General features: G+C 42.4%; 1 protein-coding gene across 1 annotated transcript; it reads left to right on the top strand.

The window, feature by feature from the left end:
- Positions 1–422: 422 nt before the first annotated feature.
- On the top strand, positions 423–27,560 carry PTP4A2 (protein tyrosine phosphatase 4A2). The gene is made up of 6 exons (XM_081019665.1): positions 423–656; positions 13,757–14,414; positions 16,675–16,767; positions 22,032–22,162; positions 23,191–23,265; positions 25,198–27,560. Exons 2-6 carry the CDS (start codon positions 14,319–14,321, stop codon positions 25,304–25,306), a joined length of 504 nt encoding a protein of 167 aa, XP_080875791.1. The 5' UTR covers positions 423–656; positions 13,757–14,318; the 3' UTR covers positions 25,307–27,560.

Raw genomic sequence — 27,560 nt, 5'->3', positions numbered from 1 at the left:
ACTGTCTAGCACACCAACTGCCACACTTGCAGATGTGAGTACAGTACTGCTTGCGCGCTTTCTTTTCCGAGCAGGCCGTACCACTCTGGGTCACGCCGGGGCAGGAACTGCGCGCGCCGCATCCATTCTCCTGAAAGGGGGCGGCGTGGACCATTCTCAAAGAGAGGGGCAGCTTCATTTGTGCGTCAGACCATCGCAAATGGAGGGAGAGGAGCCGGAGAAAAACGGCGGCGGCGCCACCTAAGCCTGTACCATCACCCGCCGCGGTTCAGGGGGGGAGGGTGGCGTGAGGTGAGCCGGACGGTACCATTGTGGCAAGGCGCGCGACGGGGACGGGAGGTGCCTCGTGCGCTTGCGCGCGGGCGGCGGGCGGGGCCTTTCTCCCGGCGGGCCTTGTGGTTGGCGGGTGGCCGCCTGTCTGTCTTGTGTGGCTGGCTGAGGGGGAATCGCGCGTCGCGTCGGCTGCCGGTCAGGTCCGGTTTGGGAGGCTTCGATTACGCGGCGGTGGCGACGACGCGGCGGCGCTCCCTTCTTCCTCTTCCCCCTCCGCGGCTCTGGCCCGCTTCCGCGCGTTGACGCAGGTAGAGGGGCCCTCCCTGCCCGGGCCGTGTGGGAGGCGCCCGGTCTGCTCCGCGCCTGGACGTTCAATGCTCTCGGTGGGTGAGAGGACGACGATGGTCTGACGCACCGACGGCGGCGGTGGCCGGGGCCTTTGCGGGAGGGGTGGATGAAGGCGCGGTGGGGGGAGAATGGGGGGAGGCTGAAGCACGAGGGGGAGGGCCGCACAGGCGGGGGGCGTAGGGCGGGGAGCGAACGCCGCTTTGAGTCCCTTTACTTTGATGGGGGGGGTGTCCCGGTATTTGTGGGCTGCCTGGGGAATGAAGTGGGTGGGGGCGGGGTGGCGAACTGGGGAGCTGCTCGGTGGGGTGGGGGAGAAAGGGTGGGAGGGAGGTCAAGACATAATGGGGGTGAGCGTTGAGGGTCAACAGTGGATCTGCACAGGGCCCTTTTCAGGCCCTTCAGTTTTCTTTTGATGGCACTGTGAATTTTCCTGAGTGAAGAGTGGGTGAGAGAGGGAGAGCCACCCTTGGGACTTTCGATTTAGGAGGTTTCTGTGGTGGTGAGTGGGTTTAAGGGGAAGAATGGGAGGCAGGCTGGTAGGGAAAGGAAATGGGGAGGATGCGGAATTTAAAAGGGCATGGGGATTGGGAAAGGGCCATTTTCATACGCTACTTCCTCTGGTGGTTGTGCGACCTGCAGTGAATGGGGCCACGCTTGAAATTTGGAGTAGGAGGAAGCGGCGTCTGAAGGAGAGAGTGGTTAAGCCTAAGGCAGACACTGGGAGCTGGCAGAGGGGGGATGTCTGGGACTGGGTCTGAGAAGCTGAACTAGAGGAGGGGCCTGGCCTGTTGAGTGTGGGGAGAGATGTCCATCATAGTCATATATTTCTTCTTGACGTTTGTAAGCCTTTTTTTTTTTGAGTGGTTGCTTATAACTTGGGATGGAAGATTGATTGTATGGTTAAAGGGAGGATTGCTAAGGGGATGCAGTGAGGAAAAAAATGGGAATACCACAGGAAGGTTTGCAGAAATAGGGTAGGCCAAAGGGAAGAGAAGGCCTGATTTGGTGGAGGGAAGAATAGTCTTTTCAGACCTCTTGGTTACTCTTATATATTTATTTTCACATTTATATCCCACCTTTTCTCCATGAAGCTCAGAGTGGCATGCATGGTTCTCTTCCTTAATTCATCCTCACAACAACCCTGTGAAGTAGGTTAGGCTGAAGTGACTGGCCCAAGAACACCCAGTGAGCTTCATCGCTCCATTGTGAAGGAGGATGAGCAAAGTTGTTGATCTGTGGAGGAGTGGTGAAGCTGGCCTGGCCTGGCCTAGGGGCAGTACTTTGTTTTAAAAGATTACTTTTAAAAGAGTGGTCATCATGGAAAGGAAATGTACTGGAACAGCGTAGAGCTTTAGCAACATGTGAAGGGAGGAGAACTGAAGGAGCAAAAACTCTGGATTTGGAAGTAATACAAGTCCTCCAAGGAACTGAAAGGTAAAGGTAAAGGGACCCCTGACCGTTAGGTCCAGTTGTGCACGACTCTGGGGTTGCGACGCTCGTCTTGCTTTATTGGCTGAGGGAGCCGGCGTACAGGTCATGCAGCCAGCATGACTAAGCCGCTTCTGGCGAACCAGAACAGCGCACGGAAACGCTGTTTACCCTCCTGCCGGAGTGGTACCTATTTATCTACTTGCACTTTGACGTGCTTTCGAACTGGGATAATTTTTTGTTTGAGTAGCCCAGAAAAACATACATAAAAACTTGGTAAAGGAGAGTCATGGTGTTGTGGGGGATACTTAGACAAAAAAGTGGAGGCTTAAGGAAGGATTTGTAATTTGGAGGGGGGGGAAGGGAGGGGCTGCTAGACCACAAGGAATCAGTAAATGTTATGATGGGGAAATGCTACAAGGAAAATTGCAGGTTAGGTCGGAGCAGTAAGAGAGTAACAACATAAAACTGAGCCTTAGGATCAGACCTGTGGAAGAATGAAGGAAGTGGGTGTGTACTGAAGAATGTCTCCCAGGGGGACCTACAAGTCTCTAGAAAGGAGGAGAGATTATGCAAGTGAGCATCAAGGCTGCAGCTGCAAAGATGTACCTATAGCTTGGGGAAATAATTTGGAAGCTAAGTGGAGGTTTATGGAAGGTCTGTGTAGGAAATACAGATGGTGAGGAAGGAATTTACAGGAACTGACTGTGTTGAAAGACCAAGGAGAAGAATGAGTGTGTGTAGGAAGAGATGGTGGTATATTGGAATGGAGTGCAGGACAAAGCCTGGAGTACGCATGCCACCACATAGTTTAGAGGTTTGTCAAGGAAAGCTGGAGCAGATTTGAAAGAAAGAAACAGAGGCAGAGGTTGCTGGGGAAATAAATGAGAAGTGAGGTTGCATTGAGTAGTCAAACCTAGAGTGAAGGAGTACAACAAGGAAGTGTTAGGTGATAAAAGACCAAGATGGTGTAAGGAAGCATAGTCTAGTTAAATCATTAAAAGGGGAGTCTTTGTGCTGGAAATAAGTTTCTTGGGGGGTGTATGAGATAAAAGCACAGGACAGTCCTTGACATTTGAAATCTGCTGGCATCCCCTGGGTTTTGTTGGCCATGGTTTGTTACAAACCACTTTTCCCATGTGAAATAACTGTGTGTGTGATTTTGGGTACCTATGAGCAGACTAGCACTTTTCACAAGTTGTAGTATGAGCATTCTCTCTGCTTGTTGAATGAACAGGGAAGGTTGTGACTCAGAACTGCAGTAGTAAGGAAAAAAAGGCACCTCCCTGTGTGACTCAAAGTGCAGAAATGTTATCTTCACTTAGACTTCTGTGGGGTTGGAAAGTCTACAAGAGGTGGGAGTTGAGGTCTCAAACTAATAGATGATTTTATTTGTGGTAGTGAAGAGGAATCTTTTGAGCATGCTGTGGTTTAGTTATAGAACATCTAGATACGACTAAATTGAAACAGTTTTCACTAACACTTTGTGAATAATTTTAAATTTACTGTCCACATTTTGAACTTTGTCCTTCCATAGAACACTGCACTAGTTAACTGTTGAGGGGCCTTATTAAGGAATAGAGCTGATGTGATTGTAGTGTTGCTTGTAATTTTTTAAAATTAAAAATAACCTCTTCAGGCTCCTGCTTCCTTTAGCATCAGAATCAGAAGAATCTTTATTTGCATCAACCACTAGCCATAGCATTAAAATATAATGTACTGATTCTTTTTGCATCTTTTCTGATATTGTGGTATAGTTTTACTAAAAAAAAGTTTCTTTTGACAAAGACACTTTACTGATAAATGCTTTATAACAGGGTGGACAAAAATGATAGACCAATTTAGGTGAAACAAATCTGATTTTACCAAATTTAGTTTTCAGCTACAATGTTTTATTTTACATATACACTGGTCTAAAATTAAATCTGAATTTAAATTGCAAAAATTATTATTAAAACTGAATTTTTGACTCATAAGAAGCTGCTTTTCTTTGTAAAAAGTGAATGGTGGGGAAAACATACTCAGTTATCATACAACACTACTGTTCATCTCCTTATATTTTTATATTGTGAGGAGATGACTGTAATCCTCTATGCTTTCTTGGGAGTAAGAAGCTCCTCTGAAATTGTGGGATTTAACATCAGAACTAAAGTAACATGGGATCAGGCAGCAGCACAAATCTAAACAGACAGGGGACAGACTATAATTCAGTTTTAGAACACATGTTTGGCCTGTAGATGTAACAGGTTCAGTCTCTGGCATCTCCAGGTGGGGCTGGAAAAGACCTTGCCTGAAACTCTGGAGAGCTATTGCCAGCCAGAATGCAGTATAGAGCTAGATGAAAGAGTTGTTTTTCTTGCTATAAGACAGCTTCCTATGTTTCTAAAGTGAATAGAAAATTTATTTTTTTAACAAGTGACCGGGTTGCATTCTTAAGAAAAAAGCTTTTATTCTTTCTAAATCCACATAATTGCTCTGTAGAAGTGTATAGTGTGTCCACATTTAGATAATTTTATGGGACTACCGATAGTGATAGCCAGAAGTGCAAAATTGTGTCTGTGTGTCTGTGTGTGTTTGAAGTATCTCTAACTACCAGATGTTGTAGGCTAATAGCGTGGATATTGATTGTGCTATGGTATCTGGCTGGCCATTTCTGATAATCAGAATGCAGAGGATAAATGGACTTGGTCTAATTAATAGATGCAGTCTGGTCTAACATAGTACTATGTTAAATAACACCATTCTATAAAAATATTATCCACTAAAATAATATTTTGGGTTTGATCTCCCTGCTATAAGTTCCTTATAGTAAACTTGCTTTTTGAAAATAAATTGCACTAACTTAATTTTCCGTGTGACCTGGAGGACATCAAATAATTAGTCATTTGGGTAAACAAAACTGCTGTTGACATAGGTCATAGAAGCTTGTGGGTGGGTCATCAAGTTGCTAGAAGCTGACATCTGGCTTTGAATGTTGACTATAGAAAGATTCGCTATTTATAAAAACAACACTTTCCATCCACTTACATATTCTACCCTCCATTTGGAAATGTAACTGGGAACACATTCACATAATTGGAAGCTTAAAATTGGGAATCCATCAGCTATCTTCTAATGATGTTAAATTTAATTTACTTTTGAGAATTATTTGCGTTCTCTTATTTTTAAATTCTGGAAAATACTGCACATTTCAGAATCATTTATGAAATAAAAATGCAGCAAGTGCTTCCCAATTTTCCCAACTCTCTGCCTCTGTCTGTAAGAGAGTTTGGTCAATTAACCTAAAAAGTGTAACTAAATTATTTTGTACATCATCACTTTGGTATAAATACTGGAGTTCTCCAAAAGGCATGCTATTTACATAGTACTTTGAATCAGAGAGAGAGAGTGTGGCACTTCGTAAATACTAACAGAATTTGGATCTCAGGCCACTTCAGAATTGGCCTTTTTAGGGAATCTGAGAAAAATAGTGCTTGTCAGCATGACACCTGTGGACACACATAGGTGACACTGATGCTTTTCCTGGTGCCTGAAAGGACCATTGAAATGTGAAAGAAGCATTTTACTGTAGCCAGTTGATTAAGCTGCAGTGTGTTTTCATAGTGCCCATTACAGTTTCTAAGGTTTGTAAATGTACCCATGATTCCAAAAGGGGTGAACTCTGATGTAGAAAGAGCATGTCTATACAGTATAAATAATGTTTCTTTGTCACTCTAGATTATTCACGTTAAAAGTATTTAAGGGGTAGACTGAAGTGGACAGTAACCTGAGACTGTTAGAAATATTGTGGAGTTTGCACAGAATACGGCTTGTAAAGGTGAATGAGGCATTTGTGGTACAGTCAAACCTCAGTTGTTGTAATACGTTCTGGAAACCCGTTCGGCTTCCGAAATGTTCATCAACCGAGGTGCGGCTTCTGATTGGTTACAGGAGCTTCCTGTACTCAAGCGGAAGCCGACTTCCGAAAGCCAGAGCATTTATTTCCAGGTTTTTGGTTTTCGGGATCCGAAACGTTCCAAAACGTGGGCGTTCGGGAGCCAAGGTTTGACTGTAATGGGAAGGAAGTGGGCACAGTGACTGAGGGATAGGAAATTTAAGGTGAGATGGTGAGTTTGCAGTAGAAAATGTTCTTGTGCACATCCTCCTCTCCTCCATCTACTGTGGATATCTACTTAGTTCCATTGATGAACTTAGTAGCACTTGGGAATGAAATGTTTGTCCAAGAACTCATCTAGGGTAATGGGCTCACATGCCCTTGTTACTAAGCTTTCAATAACCTGCCAGTTTTTGTTTCACTCACCTGTTTTTTATTTATAAAAGTAACTGACATTCTTTCAGGCAGGTGAAGCATGGAAGAGTGTTGCTCTTGCTAGCCTGGTCAGCTTCACTTCCTCTGTAGTCAGTATGGGAACCAAGCATGGTGGTAAAGCAGAAACACTGCTCAGCTTTGCCAGTCAAATCTATTGAAGGAAAGCACCAATGTTGGCCAAGTGAATGGTTAAAGAAAAGGCTGTGCTTAATGTGTATGTGTTTTGTATACAGGCACCTCTCTCTCTCTCTCTCTCTCTCTCTCTCTCTCTCTGGGCCTGGAAAATTGAAAAATTCAGGGCACTTGGTTATCAAAACCTGTAGAAATTTGACAGCACTGCCTGGAAACTTCAGGCAGATCTAGCCACAGCTGGAAAACATTTATTTGTATCTGGTCATTTGTGACAACATTGCTTTCCATTTTCAGCACTTCAATTATATTTTTTTGTAATTGCTTTCAGGCTGTTAATCCTTAAACCCTCTGTGCAGCACCAGGCTTAGGTTTTTACATCTTGGATTGACCAGATTAAAGCTTGCAGTTCTATGAAAAAAAATATAAATATATTTTGTGTAGAACAATTTTAATCACTGGCACCAAAATCAGCATATGTATATTTTAGGCTGCTTTGGTTCTGAGGTTGTAAAAGGGAATGAACACGAATGGTACTTTTTCTGGGGGTACTCAATGGTACGCACTGCTGGCACCATTTCCCTTAGAATAAAAGCCCTGTTTAAAAGTGTGGCACTTACTGTAACAACTTCATGGTGAGTACCAGCACCCTTTTTTCTAGAGGAAAAGCACTGAACAATAATGTTAAAGATGACCAAGCAACTAACAGTAGCTTTTGTTAAGTTATTGCAAAAGGGCTTCTTTGTTAAGATTCGGGTAGCATTTGGGTAGCAGATTTCTAGAGAGTGCACTGTTAGAAAAGTAGAAATGGAAGTTGTTCAGGATTACATCAAACCACAAAATTACATTGAAATTAATAGGCAGTGTTAGTTGAGTTTCTCAAGGGCATAGGCCTGCAGCTTTGCAACCCATGTCCACACAAAGGGCAGGAAGTTGTTGGACCTCTGGAGAGAAGAACAGAGAAAAGATAAATTTGTTCCCAAATGTGAGCAAACTGCATTATACAGTATAAGGCATATAAAAGAACTTCGGAGGAGGAAGTGCATGGTTGCATGAATGGACAAAGAGCAGGCACCTCTGTCCATGTTAACCAGCACCATGAAACTGTTGAAAAGCTGACTGCTGTTCAGAATCTTGGCAGACTCTGGCGTGTATTTATTATTGGCTTGCTGAGATGTGACAGTATTTGATCATGGTAAAATTATATCTAACAACATTCCAAAACCTGTTCTCTTATTTCTGTGCTATTACAAGTTTAGTTTTAAGAAACAAGGAACTTTTGGAGATTTGTCCCTCAAATAATTTTTGCTGCTTTGAGAAAGCAATTTTTACACTACTCTTCATGGCAGTTCATTCTAAGCATATGAAAAATAATCAAGTGTGGAATTCAGCTAGAAGTAAAATGAGTTCAGATAAGCTAATCTTACAAGAGGTTGCTTGCCTATACTGGAGGGTAATCTCTGATGAATGTCTGACAAATTAGCAGGTTTTGCTTTGTACTATGTTGTTGTGCTATACTATGTTGAAAGATGATCCAAATAACCTTTTCCAAAGTATGTCTCTTGCAGTCCTGGAAAGGTACAGCTGGTGCAGTCCGTCTTATGGCCTCAGTCCTGAAGGCAACAAGCTGAAATGCAAGCTGCAAGGGGGTCTTCAAAGGCAGGGAGTATTTTTGGACTAGTTCTGTTTGCAGTAGGAAACTGAACTAAAAGTTGGGTAAATCAGAAATGTAGGCATCTAGTACAGATGAATTTGTTACTTTTAAAAGTTTATGGGTCAGCTAGATGCCATTGTAGTGATCCTGGTTAATCTCTCCTGGACAGCTGTAAGCCCAGTGCCAGGCTGTTGGCAGGTTGCTTTATCTCGGACTCTGTTATCTGTGATTCATGAGATGAGACTAATGGCCTGCCAGGCCACGTTTATATAAAGTTTCAGTCAGTGTGTAAAAATTATTCAGGTCCCTTCCCAAGCTTCTCTGGGTTCCCTAAATCACAGTTTACAAAACTTCCTTGTGTTTACCCCAACTCTGCTTGTTAGTGTTACAGAACTCTAGTTGTTCTGAAACGGTGTGCGATATCTTCTTTTGGGCCTATATTATCATTTGCCATTTATGTATAGCTTCACTACATGCTGTTATTTAATTGCTACTTCTCAGGCAGCAAAAGGCTCTCATGTGCACATAAATTTATTGTGTACAAACCAGTCTACAAAGAGTAAAGCCCTGCCGTCAGGGACAGCCTCCCAAGCCTCTGTGGGGCAGCGGCTTGCCCCGCTGTCCCCCGAGCTTGTGGGGCTGGCGATGGGGAGAAGCAAGCTTGCTTCTCCCCCCCCGCCAGCCTCTAGATCAGGTCGGGGAATAGCGGGATGGCGGCGCTCCGCCTCCCTGCTATCCCCTGAGCTTGTGGGGCTGGCGGGGGGGAGAAGCAAGCTTGCTTCTCCCCCCCCGCCAGCCTCCAGATGAGGTCGGGGAATAGGGGGGTGGCGGCGCTCTGCCTCCCCGCTATCCCCCGAGCTTGGGGGGCTGGCCATGGGGAGAAGCAAGCTTGCTTCTCCCCCCCGCCAGCCTCCAGATCAGGTCGGGGAATAGCGGGGTGGTGGCGCTGCGCCTCCCCGCTGTCTCCCGAGCTTGTGGGCTGCAGGCTGCTGCCCACAAGCCTTGCGAGCCCAGGGACCTCCCGCCGGGCTTGCAAGGCTTGCGGATAGCTTCCTGAAGCCTGGAGAGCGAGAGGGGTCGGTGCGCACTGACCCCTCTCGCTCTCCAGGCTTCAGCGAAAGCCTGCATTCGCCCCATAGGACGCACACACATTTCCCCTTCATTTTTGGAGGGGAAAAAGTGCGTCCTATAGGGCGAAAAATACGGTATTTTATGTCACTTTAAGATGTTCTGTGGTTTTGGCGGGAAAGAGAATTAACTCGACATGCTCTTAAGCAGCTGCAAATATTTTTTTTCTGGATGAATACCTTTGTAAGACCTCTTGCTCTTAAAGTTGGCTTGATAATCCAGGATGGTAGTCAAGGGACACTTTGTCAGCAGGAACTATTGTATTTTTTGCTCTATAAGACTCACTTTTCCCCTCCTAAAAAGTAAGGGGAAATGTGTGTGTGTCTTATGGAGCGAATGCAGGCTGCGCAGCTATCCCAGAAGCCAGAAGAGCAAGAGGGATCGCTGCTTTCACTGCGCAGCGATCCCTCTTGCTGTTCTGGCTTCTGGGATTCGGAATTTTTTTTTTCTTGTTTTACTCCTCCAAAAACTAGGTGCGTCTTATGGTCTGGTGCGTCTTATAGAGCGAAGAATACGGTATGTTGCTCTTAAAACCTTCATTGCCAGGGAGTTGATACCCACATACAGATTTTCAGTTGTGCAATCGCGTGCCTAATAGCTAGACCTTGGGAGTAAATTCCCATTTATTTGGGAGAGCTTTGCCTGGAGTACAGAAATGAGGAAGAAGATTTGGTAACTTTCCCTTGATGTAAGCGACTTACCAGTATCCTCTCCATTTAGTTTTGTATGACTTCACACAAAACTACTGGTTTTTTCATTGTTAAAAAGAAAATAAAAATGGATCTCTTCCACTAAGTATTACACAAGACATCCAAAGTTCTTTGGTACCTGTTTATTCTAGCTGGAAGAGAAGAGGGGCCAAGCTCCCAACAGCTTTTGTTCTTCTGCTTAATGGGCACACCAGACTGTTTTTTGTTTCCATATTCTGTAGCTGCAGGGCAAGTGATGGTTTTGATGTTGTGATAATGCTAAGATTCAAGTGTAGTATTCTGTAGGAGAAGATTTCACAGTTGAATCCAGTTAATATTCCAGAGCTCCACTCACACATTTAAGGTGGTGGTGGTTCGGGGAAGGCTAGACCTCAGTTAGGTGATTGAGCACACCTCTGTCCTTGCCCCAGACAACTTAACTAAAATGTTGTCTTGTTTTGGAGCATCACTTAATGGAGGCGATTAAGAACCTGCAAAGGAGTGACTAAGGGCATGCCAGTGGCCCACTGTTATCTGAGTTAATTTTTTTAATTGTATTTTATTAAAATTCTGTGGACAGTGAATAAAGGCACACATGACAACTGGGAGAATCTTTTCTGTGATTTGCCCTCCTGCTTTTGAGTACATAATGTAGAATTCTTCTACTTGGTAACATGTTGCCTAGTCACCACTGGTGACTAGAAACTGCCCCCTCCCCTGGAGACCAGTTGTTAACCCAGAGCCCCAGATTTGCAAACAAACTTTTGGACATGCTTCATGCTGTATTGATTGGATTTTGGTCAGTTCTTAGACCTAGTACATCTGGACCAGAAGCCACCTTTGTTTTGCAAAGCTCTGCTGTTTTTATCATCTTAACATTGATCAAGATTCAGTAAATGAAGGCAGAACCTCAGTCAGTAGATTTGTCTGTATTGTGTGACTATAGTCTTTGTTTTTGGAAGGAGATTCTACCTCTTTCTGTGTACATTTTCCTTTCCTTAAGGCCGTCAGACGGTAAGGTGTGAAATAACTCTAGCTGGCTGTTATTTTTGCTTCTGCCATGTGAATTCTATTTGAGGGCTAGCTCATAGTTACTCAATGGCCTGGTTTGGGCTGTTATTTAAGGCTTCATAAACCATGGTTGATGGAACAAAGGTCAGGGCTGAGCATTCATCCCTTCTCATGCTGGCTTTGGTGCAAAGATGCTAGCTTGTATTGAGCCAGAGTACCCTGTTGTGTTTGAAATGTTCAACTCTGGCGTAATATATGTTATCAAATCAGGAATCCTGGCTTATTTTTCTAGTTTGTTATCAGATACTAAATCAGAGTTCCCTAGTTACAATGTAATAAGAAGCCTTCAAATAAATGCCACACACTCAGCCTCATAAGCCATGAATGACCATCTGTCAAGCCAAGGAATAAAAAGACAATTGATTACTTCTTAGAAACACCTTTACTTCACAAGTTTGTGGACTGAGCTCTGCCAGTGAAAACACCTTCTGGCCTCAATTCTAGCAAACACAAGCTTAGTTTGAAAGCAGAAGGGAAGAGTTGAGAACTGAATGTTCATTAGACAAAACTGTGAAGAGTAAATTGGTGACAATTTGAGCCAAAAAAGGTTTTGATCAGATAGGATCTGTGAAAGGGAGCCAGTAATGAAGTTACTGTGTTTGTGGCACTGACCTTTTTGTATACTCCTGCGAACATCCATCTATGTATACTTTTTTTTAAAAAAACCCTGTAATTCTGGAACATTTGATTTTTTTCAAATTCCATTTTCTAAAGTTTGAGATTCCTCACTCCCCCCACAAAAAGTGGTTTTTTTATTTGTATGTGTTAGTAGACAGTTTACTAAAATATAGTAACCTTTGCGAATTCCTCTAAAAGCCTGGTTTGAACAATACATTTTTTCATGTTAAATCTGTGCCTCTAGATAGCCCACACTCAATTTCTTAAAATGTTTCTACCTTTGTGTTCTTTTCCTTACCTAGCTTGTAAGAGTTCTATAGTAGTTGGACCATGATACCTGATAAAGTCTCATGTAAAAATTAAAAAAAGTATTACAACTAATGAAATTTAAGTTTTTCTGATAGTTGTTGACATAGTTGCAGATGGATTTGCATTCATTTTTGCTGAACATCTTGCTCAGCATTCCACAGGTGAATTTTTTGCTGTCATATGTTGGTAAGGCACAGCTGAAGAAACTGAAGAGTAGGTGCATAGTCTAGGCTTGGTTGCTACCCATGAGAAATTTCATCCCCATGAGACTACAGAAGAGAACTACAGCAAGCATGTTTATATGCAGGCTTCAGTGTCTTCTGTGAACAGCAGCAGTTATACTAATTCCTTCCCTCTTGCATCAAGTTTACATAATTGAATCCCCAGTGCTAAATTGACAAATAGATGCTTTGCATTCCATACCCTTTAAATTAGAAAGTTTTCCTACTACAGTGCAGGCTATATGTCTCTGTACAACTTCAGGACCTGGTAGCATTGAGACTTTGTAGGGTGATGGACTGTCTGTGATTTGTTTACTGGCTTAAAAGATTGAACTCTGTTTTTATATGCTTTTGCACTAATGATTTACTGGTTTTATGCTATATTTTTGTTTTAATTATGTGTATTGTTTTAGGTTGTATACCACTTAAGAGATTTTTAAACTACTAAGCAGCTTCTAAATAATATGGACTCTGAGTGTGGGACTCTGCCTCACTCCCTGCCTTGGAAGTAGGCTTTGAGACAGAAAGATGTGTATGCATATGCAGCCTCCGTCATACAGCATGGGTTTCTTGTATTGGAGCTGCTTGTTGGAAATCTTCCTTTCAGCATTGAAAACCAGTCATTCTTTAAGGTTAGAAGGGAAAGACCCACACAATTCTGTTTCTGCAACAGGTGAACATGAGATTAGGCTGCTTTCAGCCTTTCTGAAATTTTTATTTGGAATTCCCATGTTCTGAGGACATACAGTAATTTTCACATGTAATAAATTTTGTAATTTGATGTGGATGCTGATGCTTGGTAGCCCTTTCCAGGACAAAACTCATCTGTATTAACCATGCAGAATATTGTGGAGGAGGATACTGTTTGAATGTTTAACGGGAATATGTAACCAGGCTACATAAAATCCTTTCCTTGGTGCATTGTCTTAGCTGATATACGTCATAACCTTGGTAAGGATCAACACTGAAGTGAGCAGGTTAGAATTTCCTGGTATTTGTTTTATACTGTGCGTCACGGAACAATTTGCCTTGTGAAAATGTGAACTGGACTGCTCTTGGCTTTCAAGTTCCTTTTGGCACGACTTGTGTGCATGTGGTTGAGGCAAACAGAGCACTTAATGAAACTTTCAGCTCACATGTTTGAGTTGAAACTGAATCTTCCACAAGCAGTTTATGAAAGGTAAAAGATTTTTGTGGATAGCATTTGTTTCTTGATATGTATTAAGGGTCATATTTGCCATACTTAAGGACTAGTTCAAACTAAGTTGTGATAATTGCTTGAATATGCATGCAGGGGAAATAGTGCTGTGTGTGATTCAGAAACCCTAGGATTGCAATCACAGACAAGGCATAAGGATCAGATAGTAATATGAGCGCTGGCCTTGATTAATCGGAATGAGCATACAGATCACAGAAATGTTGTTTCACTTCGTTAATATATATTGTTCACTCTATGACTAAAGCAATTTCAGATACTTGTTTGCCATTTGAAATCTTAATGCTGTAGGTGTTTTGATGCTTCTGTACTTAAAATCTGTGCACAGCTGTCTCTAAACATGAATATTTCCCCCTCTCTTAGGTTTTCCATTCGAATCCACGTCACACATTTATGGCGATTCTGAGCGTCAGGGCAGATTTCTGCCGGGCCCAGCACAGCACCCTGGCTGACAAGTGAGCTGGGGGCCAGGGTCCTACGTGCCATAACGAAACTTTGCCTTGAAGACTCCAGACACCAAGACATAAGCCTCAAATATATGGGGATATTTTCTGCACATTGGACACCTTTTCCTCTTGGTGACACTAGAGAAGCAAAGCTTGGCCAAACACGAGTGGAAAGAAGATCTGCCCTTAAATTTTCTTTGTGCCTCACCAGTGCCTAAATGTAATAAAGGCTGCCTATTTTGTGCATGTAGTAGGGCAGAGTCTTGAGGAGAACCGCCTGTAGTAATTGAGGCTGAAGTTGAAGTGCAGCACGTTTTAAGTAAACCTGCTTTTCTTGAAGTGAAGAATCATCTTAAAGAACTTAACAAGGAAAGCTCTGATCTATCCCCAGACACTTTAGTGATTTTTTAAATGTTTTCTGCTGTGAAACGTTGCAAGGTTTGATTTTTTTTTTGGGCCCCATCACTCCTCCTGCCACTATGAACCGTCCCGCTCCAGTGGAGATTACTTATGAGAGTATGCGCTTCCTAATTACCCACAACCCAACCAATGCAACCCTCAACAAATTCACAGAGGTAAGGAGGCTATCTATATTGTATGTTTGAACAGGCAGCCAAAGAGTGCACAAAAGATGCAGGCCAATGTAGTAGTCTACCTAGATGAGTGGTTTTCAAATTTTCTTCCGGGAAGCCTAGTGGAAGTGGGAAGCTTATCAAGGACTCTTCAGTGGAAAGATCAGTAATGGTAGACAACTGTATCCTGCAGTTATTGAGACCAGATTCCAACAGATGATAGCTAAAAGGTAACTTGCCCAATATTGCCAAACTCCCCTGGCAATACACAGACATAGAAATTGCTGGGTGAGTAAGTACTTGATTAATGTGGGACTAAAGTAGGGCCTAGTAGAGAAATTCTCTAGAACTCTTATCCAAAACCTACAGTCCCAGGATTTCTGGAGTGTAAAGCTGCAGTGACTCATATCTTGCATGGCCTATTTCTTTCTGGAATCCCCATGCACTAGGGCTGCTTGCTAGTCTTTCTCCCCCCTCACCTCTCTTCCTGTAGGGTTCCCCCCAAGAAAAGGCACTCTTGCAAGCAGACTACCTTGCTTGGAGCCCACAACAGTATGTGGGTTGAAACAAGTTAACACATGAAGTATGAAATATGAAAGCAGGGAAGGCCAGAATATAAATACAGTGTTCACACCTAGTCCAGGGATAGTCCGGCTATTGATATGCCATGTCTGTAACTTTGTTACCTCAGTCAACAGAGCAACAGGGTCAGCAGGAATCATGAGAGAAGCGATGACCAGCTTCATGGTCTTTCATGATTGTTTACATAGCACACACACAAACATTGTGATTCTCAGTATATCACCATGTTGAATATTATGAAACTGTTACCATGATGTGGACTTCAAACTGATTTTGGAAAATGTATTGATACACCATCCAGTCCTAGAAGGTACAAGACTGCACTTACAAAATTGACCTACAAAGTGTCGTCCTCTCTCTTTTCATTCATCCTTTCATTCATCCTCTACACCAGATACTGGAATTAATCAGTGAGACTTAATTGAGGAATCATTCAGACACTAATAAATTCGGGGTGGCTAATCACCTGAGAGTTCTTCAGGGTGATGTCACAACTGGGGAATTTTGCTCTCATTGTGTATTGTGGGTAGAATGTATGTTAAAAGTAAATTAAGGGATTTTGAAGTTCAGCTTGGTTTTTTTCACGTTTTGCAACTAACCCAGAGTTGTGTTTGTGTGCCTTAGAATTTATACTTGTAATGCATTTCCAGGAAGCCAGAAAACAAGGCTGTCCTTTAGACCAGAAATGTCTGAGGCTACATAACCCAGACAACCACATGCTTCCATTTAAAGAAGATTGGGGTGCTAACTTTGCTGTTCCACTTTGCCTTTGTGTTCCTTTTTCTTGTTTGGGCCACTTTACAAGTAATACTTTTCAGTACTTACCTCTCTTCTAGCTTGTAAAATGTTAAATGTGTTTTCTTTTATGCCACCATATGTTCTCTCTCTTGTTTTGAATAACTCGCTTCCAATTTAAGGACAAGGGTGCTTCTTAAACAAATGGGATGGTATCCAGCTAAGTCTTACTTGGAGTGAGCACACTTAAACCAATGGTCATGACTAACTTGGGTCCATTAATTTCTGTGGATTTACTCTGAGCAGAACTTGGTGGATACAACCTAGTATGATTAATGTTGGATATCACCTACTAGGCTTTAGATTATGTTTTAGATGATTTTGTGCTGCAGATTTAAACTTTTTGAAATAAATACTATTATTCCAAGATTTTCAAAATATATAGCTAACAACCATGGTAACAAATATTAACAATAAATGGATTCACAGTACCACTGTTGCAATAGTGTGCAATGCAAAGTCAATTACATTAACCTAAAGAGTCTATCCAAAATTTGCACACTTAAACTTAACCAGTTGCAAATTAAATAATGAAGGAGAAAGGAACAGGCTTTGTGCAGCTCCCAAGGCTTTTAAGAACTCTGTAGTTCCAGCTGTTTTAAGAGAAGACTCTCGTTGACTTCTCAGTCTGTCACACCCATTGCTTCATTGTGGATCCTTCCATTGGCAGGTCATCCTTTCTGCTTATCCTCCTTTACACCCTGCTGTTTCTGGAGAAGTTGAAGTATGTGCAGCAGTAATTCAAGGAAGAGATAGTTTTCCTTGGAAGGCTGCCCCAGGCTGTCACCTGTCATCAGTTATTCATACAGCATTGCATGCCTCTGGAAGCAAAGGTATTTTTTCACTTGGTATGAAAAGTTGATTTGACTTTGTTTTTTTCTAAAAGGAGCTGAAGAAGTATGGAGTGACAACCTTGGTGCGTGTCTGTGATGCTACCTATGATAAAGCACCAGTTGAAAAAGAAGGAATTCAAGTTCTGGTGAGTATAAAATTCTGAGAGGGAATTATGATTCAGCAGAAAATGGTGGGGGTTTTTTGAACTGCCTAGTGGTCTTGCTTCCTAGTGAGATGGCACTGTCTGGGCTAGCCTGCAGCTGTGGAACTGTGCCTCACTTGGGCATGGATTCTGGGTCACTGAGCAATCTACATTCCTGCCATATCAGGTGCATTCAAGTATTTGGCTAATCAGTTTGGGGGATTGAGTTCCAATGTCTCTGTGTTTCTCTAAAGATAGACTTTTGTGAGTGTTAACTAGATAAACCTTGCCAGTGGGGATACCCATCTGCCTTCAGCTTTAAAGCCAGGAACAAGTGTGTGTGTGCATGAGAAAGTGAGTGCCACGGCACAGCACCATGTTTTCTTGGGTGGAAAATGATTTTGTCCTGGGAGAAGGGGAGAGAGAGAGAGAGAGAGAGTAAATTGAAGTAGTTCAGGGCCGGGGGAACTACAGAGGCAGCAAAGTAAGCCTTCTTTGCTGCCTTCACTGTCACTAGGTAGGCTTGATGATGAGCCCTCACCAGCATTTGACCAGAGTTTTCTTCCACTCACATTTGAGCCGCCTCCCAGCTTGTTTCCTTGACTTAAGCTATGGAGTATAACAGGGAGCCAAGTGGGCTCCACAAAGCAGGAGGGGGCCTTCAGGAACAATTGTGTCATCAACATACCCAAATTTAAAAACACATGTTAAAAAGCGGTTGAAAACATTTTAAAATTCTTTAAACAATTAGGATAATAATAACAGCAACAGAATCCACCAACAACCACCCCCCTAAACAATACCCCAACCCAAGATTCTGTTCATCTGCCTCAGCTTTTGTAGCTGGAGTCGGTCAGGGCCCTACCCTCCCAGGCCAGGTGGCAAAGGCCTGCAAGGGAGCAGGTTCTCCAGAAGTCACAGCCAAGATCATCTCTTGTGTCAAGCAATGCCTGGAAAATAATCTCTGCTGCAGCATGAAAAGGTAGTGATGAGAGAGATCTATGTTGCCTGATACTCAGACTACTCTCTCCTAGAAGTCAACAGCATCATCTTGTGACTGTAGGCCAGCCCTTCCTCTTGCCCTTGTTTTCTCTAGTGTGACAGAAGAATGGCCACTTATGGTGTTCTTGATCTGAGCAATTGCAACAAATAGCTTGCTATGTATACCTCATTCCCCACCCTTGCCTCCACTGCCTGCAGCAGTAGTTCAGTCCATTCTGAGCGGACTATCTCTAAACCAGTTCCACAGGATAAGGAACTCTGCCCAGATCTTTCCAATGCCTTGACTTACCTCTGGGCTCTTAGTTTGCCAGCAAAACCTGAAAAAACTGTTAGAAGAAAATGGAAATAAAAAATAAAGCTGTTCACCAAGATGTTCTAGTCTCCCAACAATTGTGTCACAACCATCCGTGAAATAGGTTTGGCTGAGGGATAGCTACACTACCTCAAAGGATGGTTGTAAAGATAAAATGTTTGTCCAGACTTTACTTGTAGAGATGCTTAGGAGATGGGACACACAAAGCAATAGCTTATTCTACCCTAACACATGGTAATAGGTCATCAGAATTAGACATAAGCTGATTGAACTGGTAGTGTTCAATACATTTAATGCAGGAAAAGGCAAGGGAGGTGGGGTGGATAATGCTGGCATTGTTCCATGCCAGCTGCTGACACTTCACAGGTTCATGTGTCTGATTTTAAAAATAGCTTGTCTAAACAGCAGACATGGCTTAGGAAAGACAAGGTTGAATTATCTTCTGAAAATGTTTCTGCAATATAGTGCCTGCAGAAAAGCAGGTGTACTTTTGAAAAAAACATTAGACTTTCCTGAGGCTGCTGTGAGATCAGGATTGGCCCAAAATGCATGTCTGCTGTCATTAGGTGCTGAGCGATAACAAGCTGAGAGCGGAGTATAAGCTGAATGATTTGGTTGAACAAGCTGAAGTTCGATCTAGGAGACTCGTTGTGTGGCCTTTGGCAAATCCTTCTGGCTCACCATCAGTTCCCTCATATGTAAAATTAGGATAATTGGGGCCAGCTTCACAGGCTTGTTGTGAAGGCAAATAAACATGAAGCAAATGTAGTACAATATAAATATTACTCCCAGTAGCAATGAATGGCAGCGTCTATGCTTCTAGACTCTTTTAGGGCTTGTTAATCTAAAGGGTTGATCTTTTGAGCTGTGGAATTTCCTCAGCTCCACTTGGCTTGTTAAAAGAAGCACTCAGTGCTTTCCTGGATGAGGCCATGCTTAATCAAATTTAACTGAATGTCTGCTAGGGGGAACTTTTCATTTGAGTGATTCCACCACTGAATGTCAGTTCTTGTACTTCCTTTCATCTGCCCATTGGAAGTCCCCCTGGTGCTGGCATCTGGCCTGATAAGCTGCTGCAGTGGAAGCCTTGTTTAGCTGTTAACCTGTGAAAAACCCCAGGCTTTGCAGTCTCAGCATTGGTAGTCTTATTGTGGTGCTTGAGGTCTATTCTGGGAACTGTGATCAGTGGCTGACAGTTTCATGCTGATAACGTGGTGTTCTGTTGAGCAGGCATCTCAGCAGAAGAGATACAATGAAGGATTTGCGCTTTCCTTTCAGCTCTCAATGGATCTTTCCTCAGAGTGCTCAAAGGAAGACATGTTTTATCTTTCTGCCCTATTTGGGGGTCATATCTTTTGTCTATGGCCTTGGCTCCTCCAAGCCTGCCACCTCTAAGTTTCCTGTTTTCTAAGAGGATTCTACCCATTCTGTCTCTGCCCCTTCTTCTCAGAACACCTTTGTAGGGTGGCGTTCTTCCCCTTCCCTCCAAATCGTGAAAATACACTTTTGAAGTTTTGGTTTCCATTTTCTAATAAAGCAAAAGCAATAATGGCAACTATAAAAAAGTAAGAGAAGAAATCAAAGCAAGAAAAGTGGGATACGAAGAGAGAGGAAGGAGCAGTAATAATATATAATAATTATAATAATAGCATTATAATTCCGGGCAATTGTCCTTCATAAACATAATATCCAATAATGTTTTTTCATAGGAATCCATGAGAAGAGGGGGCTGCCAGTCATGTTCCTTAACTTACACCACACTTAAACAGATAACATAATTAAATATTTTGTTATGGCTAAAACAATAAAACTCCCTCACCCTGAGCCATGTGAACATTGTCTCCTGTCCCTCAAAAGATACCAGCCTTTTCTCCTTACTGCCCTGTACTGTTTGGAACTACCTCCTAGAGGTGTCCTACCTTATGATAATCAAATCACTCCTAAAAGCTCACCTTTTCCTTGAAGCTTTTGGCACAGCCTTTAATTTCAACATTGTACTGTAACCCAGCCTAAACATGTGCAACTGAAACAACTGCATATTGCTTCCATGTTTATCCCTGCCTCCCCTTCCATGTGTTTGATTTACCCGTGTTGAATTTAAGATTATAAGCTTCTTGAGGCAGGAATCTTTCCTCATGTACAGTCATACCTTGGGTTACACTTCACATTGCATGTTTTCGGGTTGTGCACCGCGCTTAACCCAGAAGTACCGAAATGGGTTACATCCGGGTTTCGGCACTCGCACATGCACAGAATGTGCGCAGATGCGGTGCTGCAGGTTGCAAACGTGCCTCCCACACAGATCACGTTCGCAACCCGAGTGTCCACTGTTTTTGGAAAGTGCTGTACACACTAAAGGTGCTATAAATAAAATATTTTTAAAAATATACTATATGAACCAAATTAGCATCAAAACAGTGTATTGATGCCACAATAAAATGCAGACCATAAACGCTTACAACTCATATCCCTCCCAGATATCATATTCAGTATTCAAGGTATTGCTGTCACACACATGAAAGTGAGAGTATGCTTTTTTCTCTTGTTATTGCCAAAGTGGTATAATTAGTTGCCAAATTTGTTTTGTTTATTGTAAAACAGATTTATATCACTCTTCATTTAAAAATTCAGACACAGCACATGGAAAGTCAATTAAAATCCAATAAATACAGGTTGCAGGTACAACAATTTAGTGGTAGCAGTGCCCAGAGTGGGAGGGAGAAAAGGAAGGTGCAATGATTCAGGCAGACTTAAGTTGCATCTGCCCGAGAAATGGGATGGGAAATTTTGGAACAAGATGGAGATAGATTGAAATTGCAGAGTTTTGAAAAACTAAAAAACAAAGTGCGAGACTGGCTTCATTATTATCAGATAATGGAGGCATACAATTTGGACAAGAAAATCGGCTTCCAGGTGGAAAAATCAAAATTAGAAACAGAATTGTTAGAACCTAAAACCAAGATTTTGTCAAAGATGTATAACTTGCTGTTGAAATGGAATACTCAGGATGAAACGGTGAAATCTGCTATGATTAAATGGGCACAAGACGTTGGACATAACATAATGATGGCTGACTGGGAACAGTTATGGACCACAGGTATGAAGTTTACGGCATGCAATGCCTTAAGAGAGAATATTATGAAAATGATATACAGGTGGTACATAACCCCAGTCAAGCTTGCAAAAATCTATCATTTGCCCGATAACAAATGTTGGAAATGCAAAGAAACTGAAGGTACATTCTTTCACCTTTGGTGGACGTGCCCAAGGATTAAGGTTTTCTGGGAGATGATTTATAATGAATTAAAAAAGGTATTTAAATATACCTTTCTGAAGAAACCAGAGGCCTTTCTCCTGGGCATAGTCGGCCAATCGGTGTTAAAGAAGGACAGAACTTTCTTTATGTATGCTACAACAGCAGCAAGAATACTTATTGCAAAGTATTGGAAGACACAAGACCTACCCACACTGGAAGAATGGCAGATGAAAATGATGGACTACATGGAATTGGCGGAAATGACTGGCAGAATCCGAGACCAGGGAGAAGAGTCGGTGGAAGAAGATTGGAAGAAATTTAAAGACTATTTACAGAAATATTGCAAAATTAATGAATGTTAGAATGATGTTGGATTGAAGTTAAGTGGTTTCTATCTGTAATGGTATAAAAGAATATGGAAAAATTGGATTTTTAATAGGTAAAAATTTAATGCTATAATATATTAAGATTAAAGATCAGGATAAAATAAGGAGGGAAAGGAATTGCTGATCTAATAAATTGAACTGGAATACAAAAAAGGGAGGCATGAGGAGGTCCGGGAAACAAGTAAATGAAAGATAAGTGATGAAAAGAGAAATGGGATGGTTACGGGTCTTCTGAAAAGAAGTGGGGTGGCATTCCACCATGCTTTGAATACTGAGAGGAAGTAACATGTTCTGTCTCCTTCTTCCAAAGGACTGGCCATTTGATGATGGAGCACCACCTCCAAGTGAAATCGTGGATGACTGGCTTAACCTTTTGAAAACAAAATTTCGTGAGGAACCTGGCTGCTGCGTTGCTGTACACTGTGTTGCAGGGCTTGGAAGGTAAACTTCCTGTTCTCTGATTGGAGAGGTTGATTTCAGGATTTCCTGTTTCTTGCAGTTAAATCTGTGATTTGAGGTCTGTAGCACAACAAACCCACCAGTATATTGAGACACATTTGGTTGTCTGCTAGGATGCTGACTCATTGGTTTCAAACACTGCTGTCCTCCTCCCCAGCCGTTTTTTCAAGATTCCTAAATCAACAGGGATAGTTCTCATCTAACACCAACCCCATGCTCCATTGTAAAGCACTGCAATTAAATTTTAAGTTTTTTACACCAGGAAGAAGAATAGGCCCTTGGGTTTTTAAGAGGAGACCTTTTAAATCACTAAGTTTGGCTTAGGCACTCTTGAAGCAAACTGCCCACAACTAGGACAGCTGCAAAGTAGTAAATGGGTAGATAGTTCCTTCCCTTGCAATCATGCTTATGCACAAGGTAAGAATTGTAATTTGCTGGTGCGTGGTGTGGCTCTTGATGATTTGACCTCTCCAGTGACCAGTCATTTTTAAGTTGCTTATGATAGCTGCTGGCACTCCCTTCTTAATTGCAATTGCATTCCTCGACATAATCAATATTGTGAAACAACGCACTTGCTAAAATTGGAGTGCCAGGAACCGCTGCCCTGAGCTACTTTGTGCCACATGCCAGCAGGACTGTTAACATTTGGTCAATGGATCAGTTTATCAAAACATTTTGACCTTAAATATTCCCTTGATTAATTGGAAAAACTGCAGGTGGCAGGTACTTTTCTTTAAGATGCATCGCCCATCTAGTCTCAATTATAGTTGATAAACTTTTTAACTGAAATGTGCAAACAGTGTTGCTGTCCTATATTGGGCACCCATAAAGCTATCGATTTCATACTGCACGCAGCATTAAACAAAGCAGGCCAATATTGTTCTGTAGCTGAGAAAGAGAGAGAGAGAGCGAAAAGCAGTCTTGGGCCCATGGCTGCACTAATTGGATCTATTTTTGAGAGGTTTACTGGACCTAGTTTAAATTTGTATTGATTTCTCTTCTCCTTCCAGAGCCCCAGTTCTGGTTGCCCTAGCACTCATTGAATGTGGAATGAAGTATGAGGACGCTGTGCAGTTTATAAGACAGTAAGTGTTGCCCCTCTTCTCACTTTCTGTAGCATTCTTTGCATTGAGCAATCTTCTGTCACAAGGTTGGTTAGCAGCTGCTGCTTCCTCATAGCATTGCTGAGCTTGTGACATACAAAAATGTTTGAGGCCTAGGCACAGTCCCTCCTTCTGGGTGGTGATTAGACAGAATTAGCTAGGCTTGTGACTTGGGCCACTTGGATATAACATTCACTTAAGAACAAGCAAGCTACAGAACTGTTCCCCCCCCCCCCCGTTTTCTTTATTGGGAAACTGACCAAGTCTTTTGGAATACAGAATAAATGTAGCCCGTCTTGGCTGGCACTGCTGATCTTAGGCATTACTTTGCTACAACCCAGCTAGTAGAAGTCAGTCATCCAGAATGGGGGGGGCTAGCGGGTAATGGAGCCCCCTCCTTCTGCTTTTAAAATAAGAGGCAGATGGCTCTTAGGCACATCATGCTTTTCTTTATTTATTTTAATGAGACACTTTGCTCCACATGAACTGTAGTCTGATGAGTTCACCTCAGAGCAGAGATAAGCATGTCAGTACGGCCTGTGTTTACTGATTATTGCATTCTTACCCTACCTTTCCTCCAACAAGACCAGAGCAGCGCACATGATCTCCCCACCCCATTTTATCCTGTGTGAGGCAGGCTGGGCTGAAAGGTCATATTGGGAGTCATGCTAAAGTTAAAGCTTCAGCTTGTGTATTTAAACTGCAGTTCCCTGTTTTGTCCAGTTAGGGCAAATTGAGTTGTTTTATACAGTCATACCTTGGGTTAAAGTCGCTTCAGGATGAGCGTTTTCAGGTTGCGCTCCGTGGCGACCCGGAAGTAACGGAATGGGTTACTTCCGGGTTTTGCAGCTCGTGCATGCGCAGACGCTTAAAATGACATCACGCGCATGCGCAGAAACGGCGAAATGTGACCCGCAGACACGGTTGCGTTCTGCTCAGGATGTGAACGGGGCTCCAGAACAGTTCCTGTTCGCATCCAGAGGTATCACTGTAATGCACACTTTAATAATATTTGTTTGTGCTGAAAGGAGGAAGAAGGGGAGTGCATGAGCCTAAGGTACACTGGAGTGTGTTCTCATCTCAACAAACGATAGATTTATTATGTCTGACACTGGTGAATGACCCAAAGTCACATAATGAGTTTCATAAACTGAGTAGGATATTGAACATGAATAATATATTATTATTTTCCCTCACAGATTAGAATTTGGCTGTCACTATTTAGACTGGGTTCTTGGGTTACCTTGATGGTGTAGGAGCCATATTTTTCCAACCCCACCGGGTAACACGATAAGTCTGGGGCCATATGAGTTCCTTAAGGCTCAATATAGGGTCTGGGGGGATCTCATCAGAATGAAAAATGCACCTGTGTATGGCAAGCAAGTTTGTGGACCTCCCTGCCAGTGTTTAACGCATTTTCCAAAGACTGACACTAGCATGGGGAGGAGCTGCTGTGAGCTTTTCCTTTGTGGTTTAAGGCTAACGTTGCAGAAAAGAAAGAGTGACAGTAATGTAATAACTCTGTCTTAACTAAAGCTTTTGTTGATCAACCTATTAAACTGATCAGAGCTTGCAGTCTTAATGATACTTTATAGACCCAGTTTCATCTGCATATGCACCTCATGTTTTCTTTCTCTTGGCTTCTGCCAAGCTTGAAATGAAGCAGAGGTACCATATAGGAAGTTAGGTGTGAGCTGTGCAGGCCTGGAGGTCTGTGCAGGTCTATTAAGAATGTCAGACAAACTTGCTGGATGATGCCAGGATCCTACTCTCACAGTGGCTCAACAGTTGCCTGTTGGAAACCAGCAAGCAGAATTCAAGCACCAGAACAACTGGTATTGCTACCTCCAACTGGAGAAATGCATTTAGTGTTTGTGCTTGAGATCTAATGCCTTGGATGTGCTTCTGTTTCAGGAAGAGGAGGGGAGCTTTCAATTCTAAACAACTGCTCTACCTTGAGAAATACCGACCGAAGATGCGATTACGCTTCAGAGATGCCAACGGCCACTGCATTATGCAGTAAGGGGGTGGCCCTCCATGAAGTCTTGACGCTATCATGGCTGTCTTTTTGGACTCGTGGAACCTGGAAATGTAATTCTGGAGCTGAACGACATATTTACCATAGTGGAGTGGGTGCTCCTCTGCCTTTGTCCCAATGATGATGATTGTGATAAAAAATAAAATTAAAAGTAAACATTTCAGTGAAGGATTGTCTTCTCATGTTGCAGTCTGAACATCTGCCAAGAGACGAGCATTATTTGAACCTTCTGTATTTTTAACTTTTTGGAGAGAGATAAATTAATAAAATGAATTCTATGTCTCAAGGAAAACCAGAGTATCAGACTGTGCAGAAACCATTGGAGCAGGACAGCATCCCTCACTTAGGTCCTAGCCCAACTTTATTTTTTAGTTTTGTACTAGTTATTCCTCTTACTGGTGAAAGATGGCAGACAGAATTTAAGGAGTGCCTGTATAGCTAGTATGTGGTTGGCAGCCTTAATCCCAAGTCGGTGTTCCAAGAAGTGCTGTACATTGCGTTTGCAGCTGACAGGCATTTGGGGAGAGTTGCTTTTGGTAAACCTATCACAATGGGTGAAAGTCCTTTTCTTAACTGAACATTTTCAGTTATCATACAGTTAACATGTAAACAGTCATTTGAAATGAAGGATGGCCTACTTTGTAACCCTTGGGACTCTGTAACTGAGGATCTGATCCCTCTAACAGAGTGATGTGTGAATGTCCAAATCACACGCATTAAGGCAGATATTTCAGATGGGATCCTCTGTGCTGAAATGTTGCTCACCATTTGGCTGCAAATAGATTTCTCTAAATAATTTGGACGTTAGCTTCCTGCCATTTAGGCAGAAAAACTGACACAGCATAGGAAGAGAATAGGCATGTGTGTTTGATTAAGGTTAAAACAACTCCTGTTATAAAGTCTGGATGGGAAGGCTGTGTGCTGCTTGTCTGAATGAGCCTCGCCTCTCTGAAAGAAATAAACTTGAATGAAGTCTAGTTCTAATAGGGCTTTGGTGCCCATTGGCATCTCTTGATCTTGAGTTCTCAATGCCTGTATTTTTCCAGACTGGGCTCATGTATAGTTTACTGTAACCACTGATTGCCTTGTTTCTGACTTTTCATCAGGTTCTTAAGGGAGCCTTGCTGGTTGCACACAACCAATGCCTCATAGGCATATGCTGTATTCAGAGTGTAATAAGTACGGAGAATGTCCTGAATTTTGGTCAGAAGGGCAGAAGAGCATTGCTTGTGCTTAGCCAGTTTTAGGTGACCTCTCTAGGAAATTGCTTTCGCTAAGCTGGGTCCACAGTTGCAGTGCCAACAGAACCCATGTCCCTTTCTTCTATTTTAAAATTTGTTTGGCTACTCAAAATTATGAATTAGCTTTCAATTTAGTCTCTTGCACAGTGTCAAAGGCTTTGGTAAGTCACTCTCAGCAGCTCTTTCAGTGGGTATAGACAAGGCCTTACAGGCCTTATAAACAGGGCACTATTTCTGCGTTGCATCTGGTCACTTAACATTCCCTTTAAACATTTTGAGTGCAGAAAGTGGATCACAGTCTTTAAAGCTCCATACAGACTTAAATCAATCTAATTGTGAGGGTACTATGCCAATCAGTTTAATTTGTGGGTGGCTTAATAGACTTAAGTCTGAAACTGTTGGCCACAAATGCCATCTTTCCTTTAAAATATGTCATATATTTGGGGTGGGTGTTGGCATTATATTTAAAACATGCAAGTGATCATAGTACCATGGACTGTGCGTTAAAAAAAGAGTGCTTATCTGGAACAATGATTATAGGTTGAGAAATGTGGAAAAGAACAGGTTGTTGAATTTTCCTCCTCATCTTCTGTCCCATTTTGCCCTCATGCACATAAAGGCACAAATTGTCCTTGTAACTAGTCTCACTTCTACAACACATGTAAGAGTTTTTTGCTTTAAAAATTGCTACAACTTAAGATGTTGTAGCCAAATATAAAACAGCCCCAGACTTGTAGAACAAGTGGATTACTTTTGTTTTTCCTATGTATAGTTTTGTTTCTCCCCCTTTTAATTTCACATCGATGTATTACAGTATATTAGCTTGTATTGCAACCTTAACAGAACTGAGAAGGTGGGGCGGTTAAGCGCACAGGGATGCACGTTCTGTCATAGAGTAGAAATGCTAGAGCTTCATTGTGAGTCGGGCTCAACAGGCACAAACATTTCTGGTTCAGCACTTGGAACACAGTGCAATAAAGTTCTTACTGTATAAAGTC

This window comes from Podarcis pityusensis, assembly GCF_964106645.2.
Source record: "Podarcis pityusensis genome assembly, chromosome: 8".
NCBI classification, from domain to species: Eukaryota; Metazoa; Chordata; class Lepidosauria; order Squamata; family Lacertidae; genus Podarcis; species Podarcis pityusensis.
Note: the sequence above shows the minus strand (reverse complement) of the source record. Positions and strands in the feature narration are given on the sequence as shown.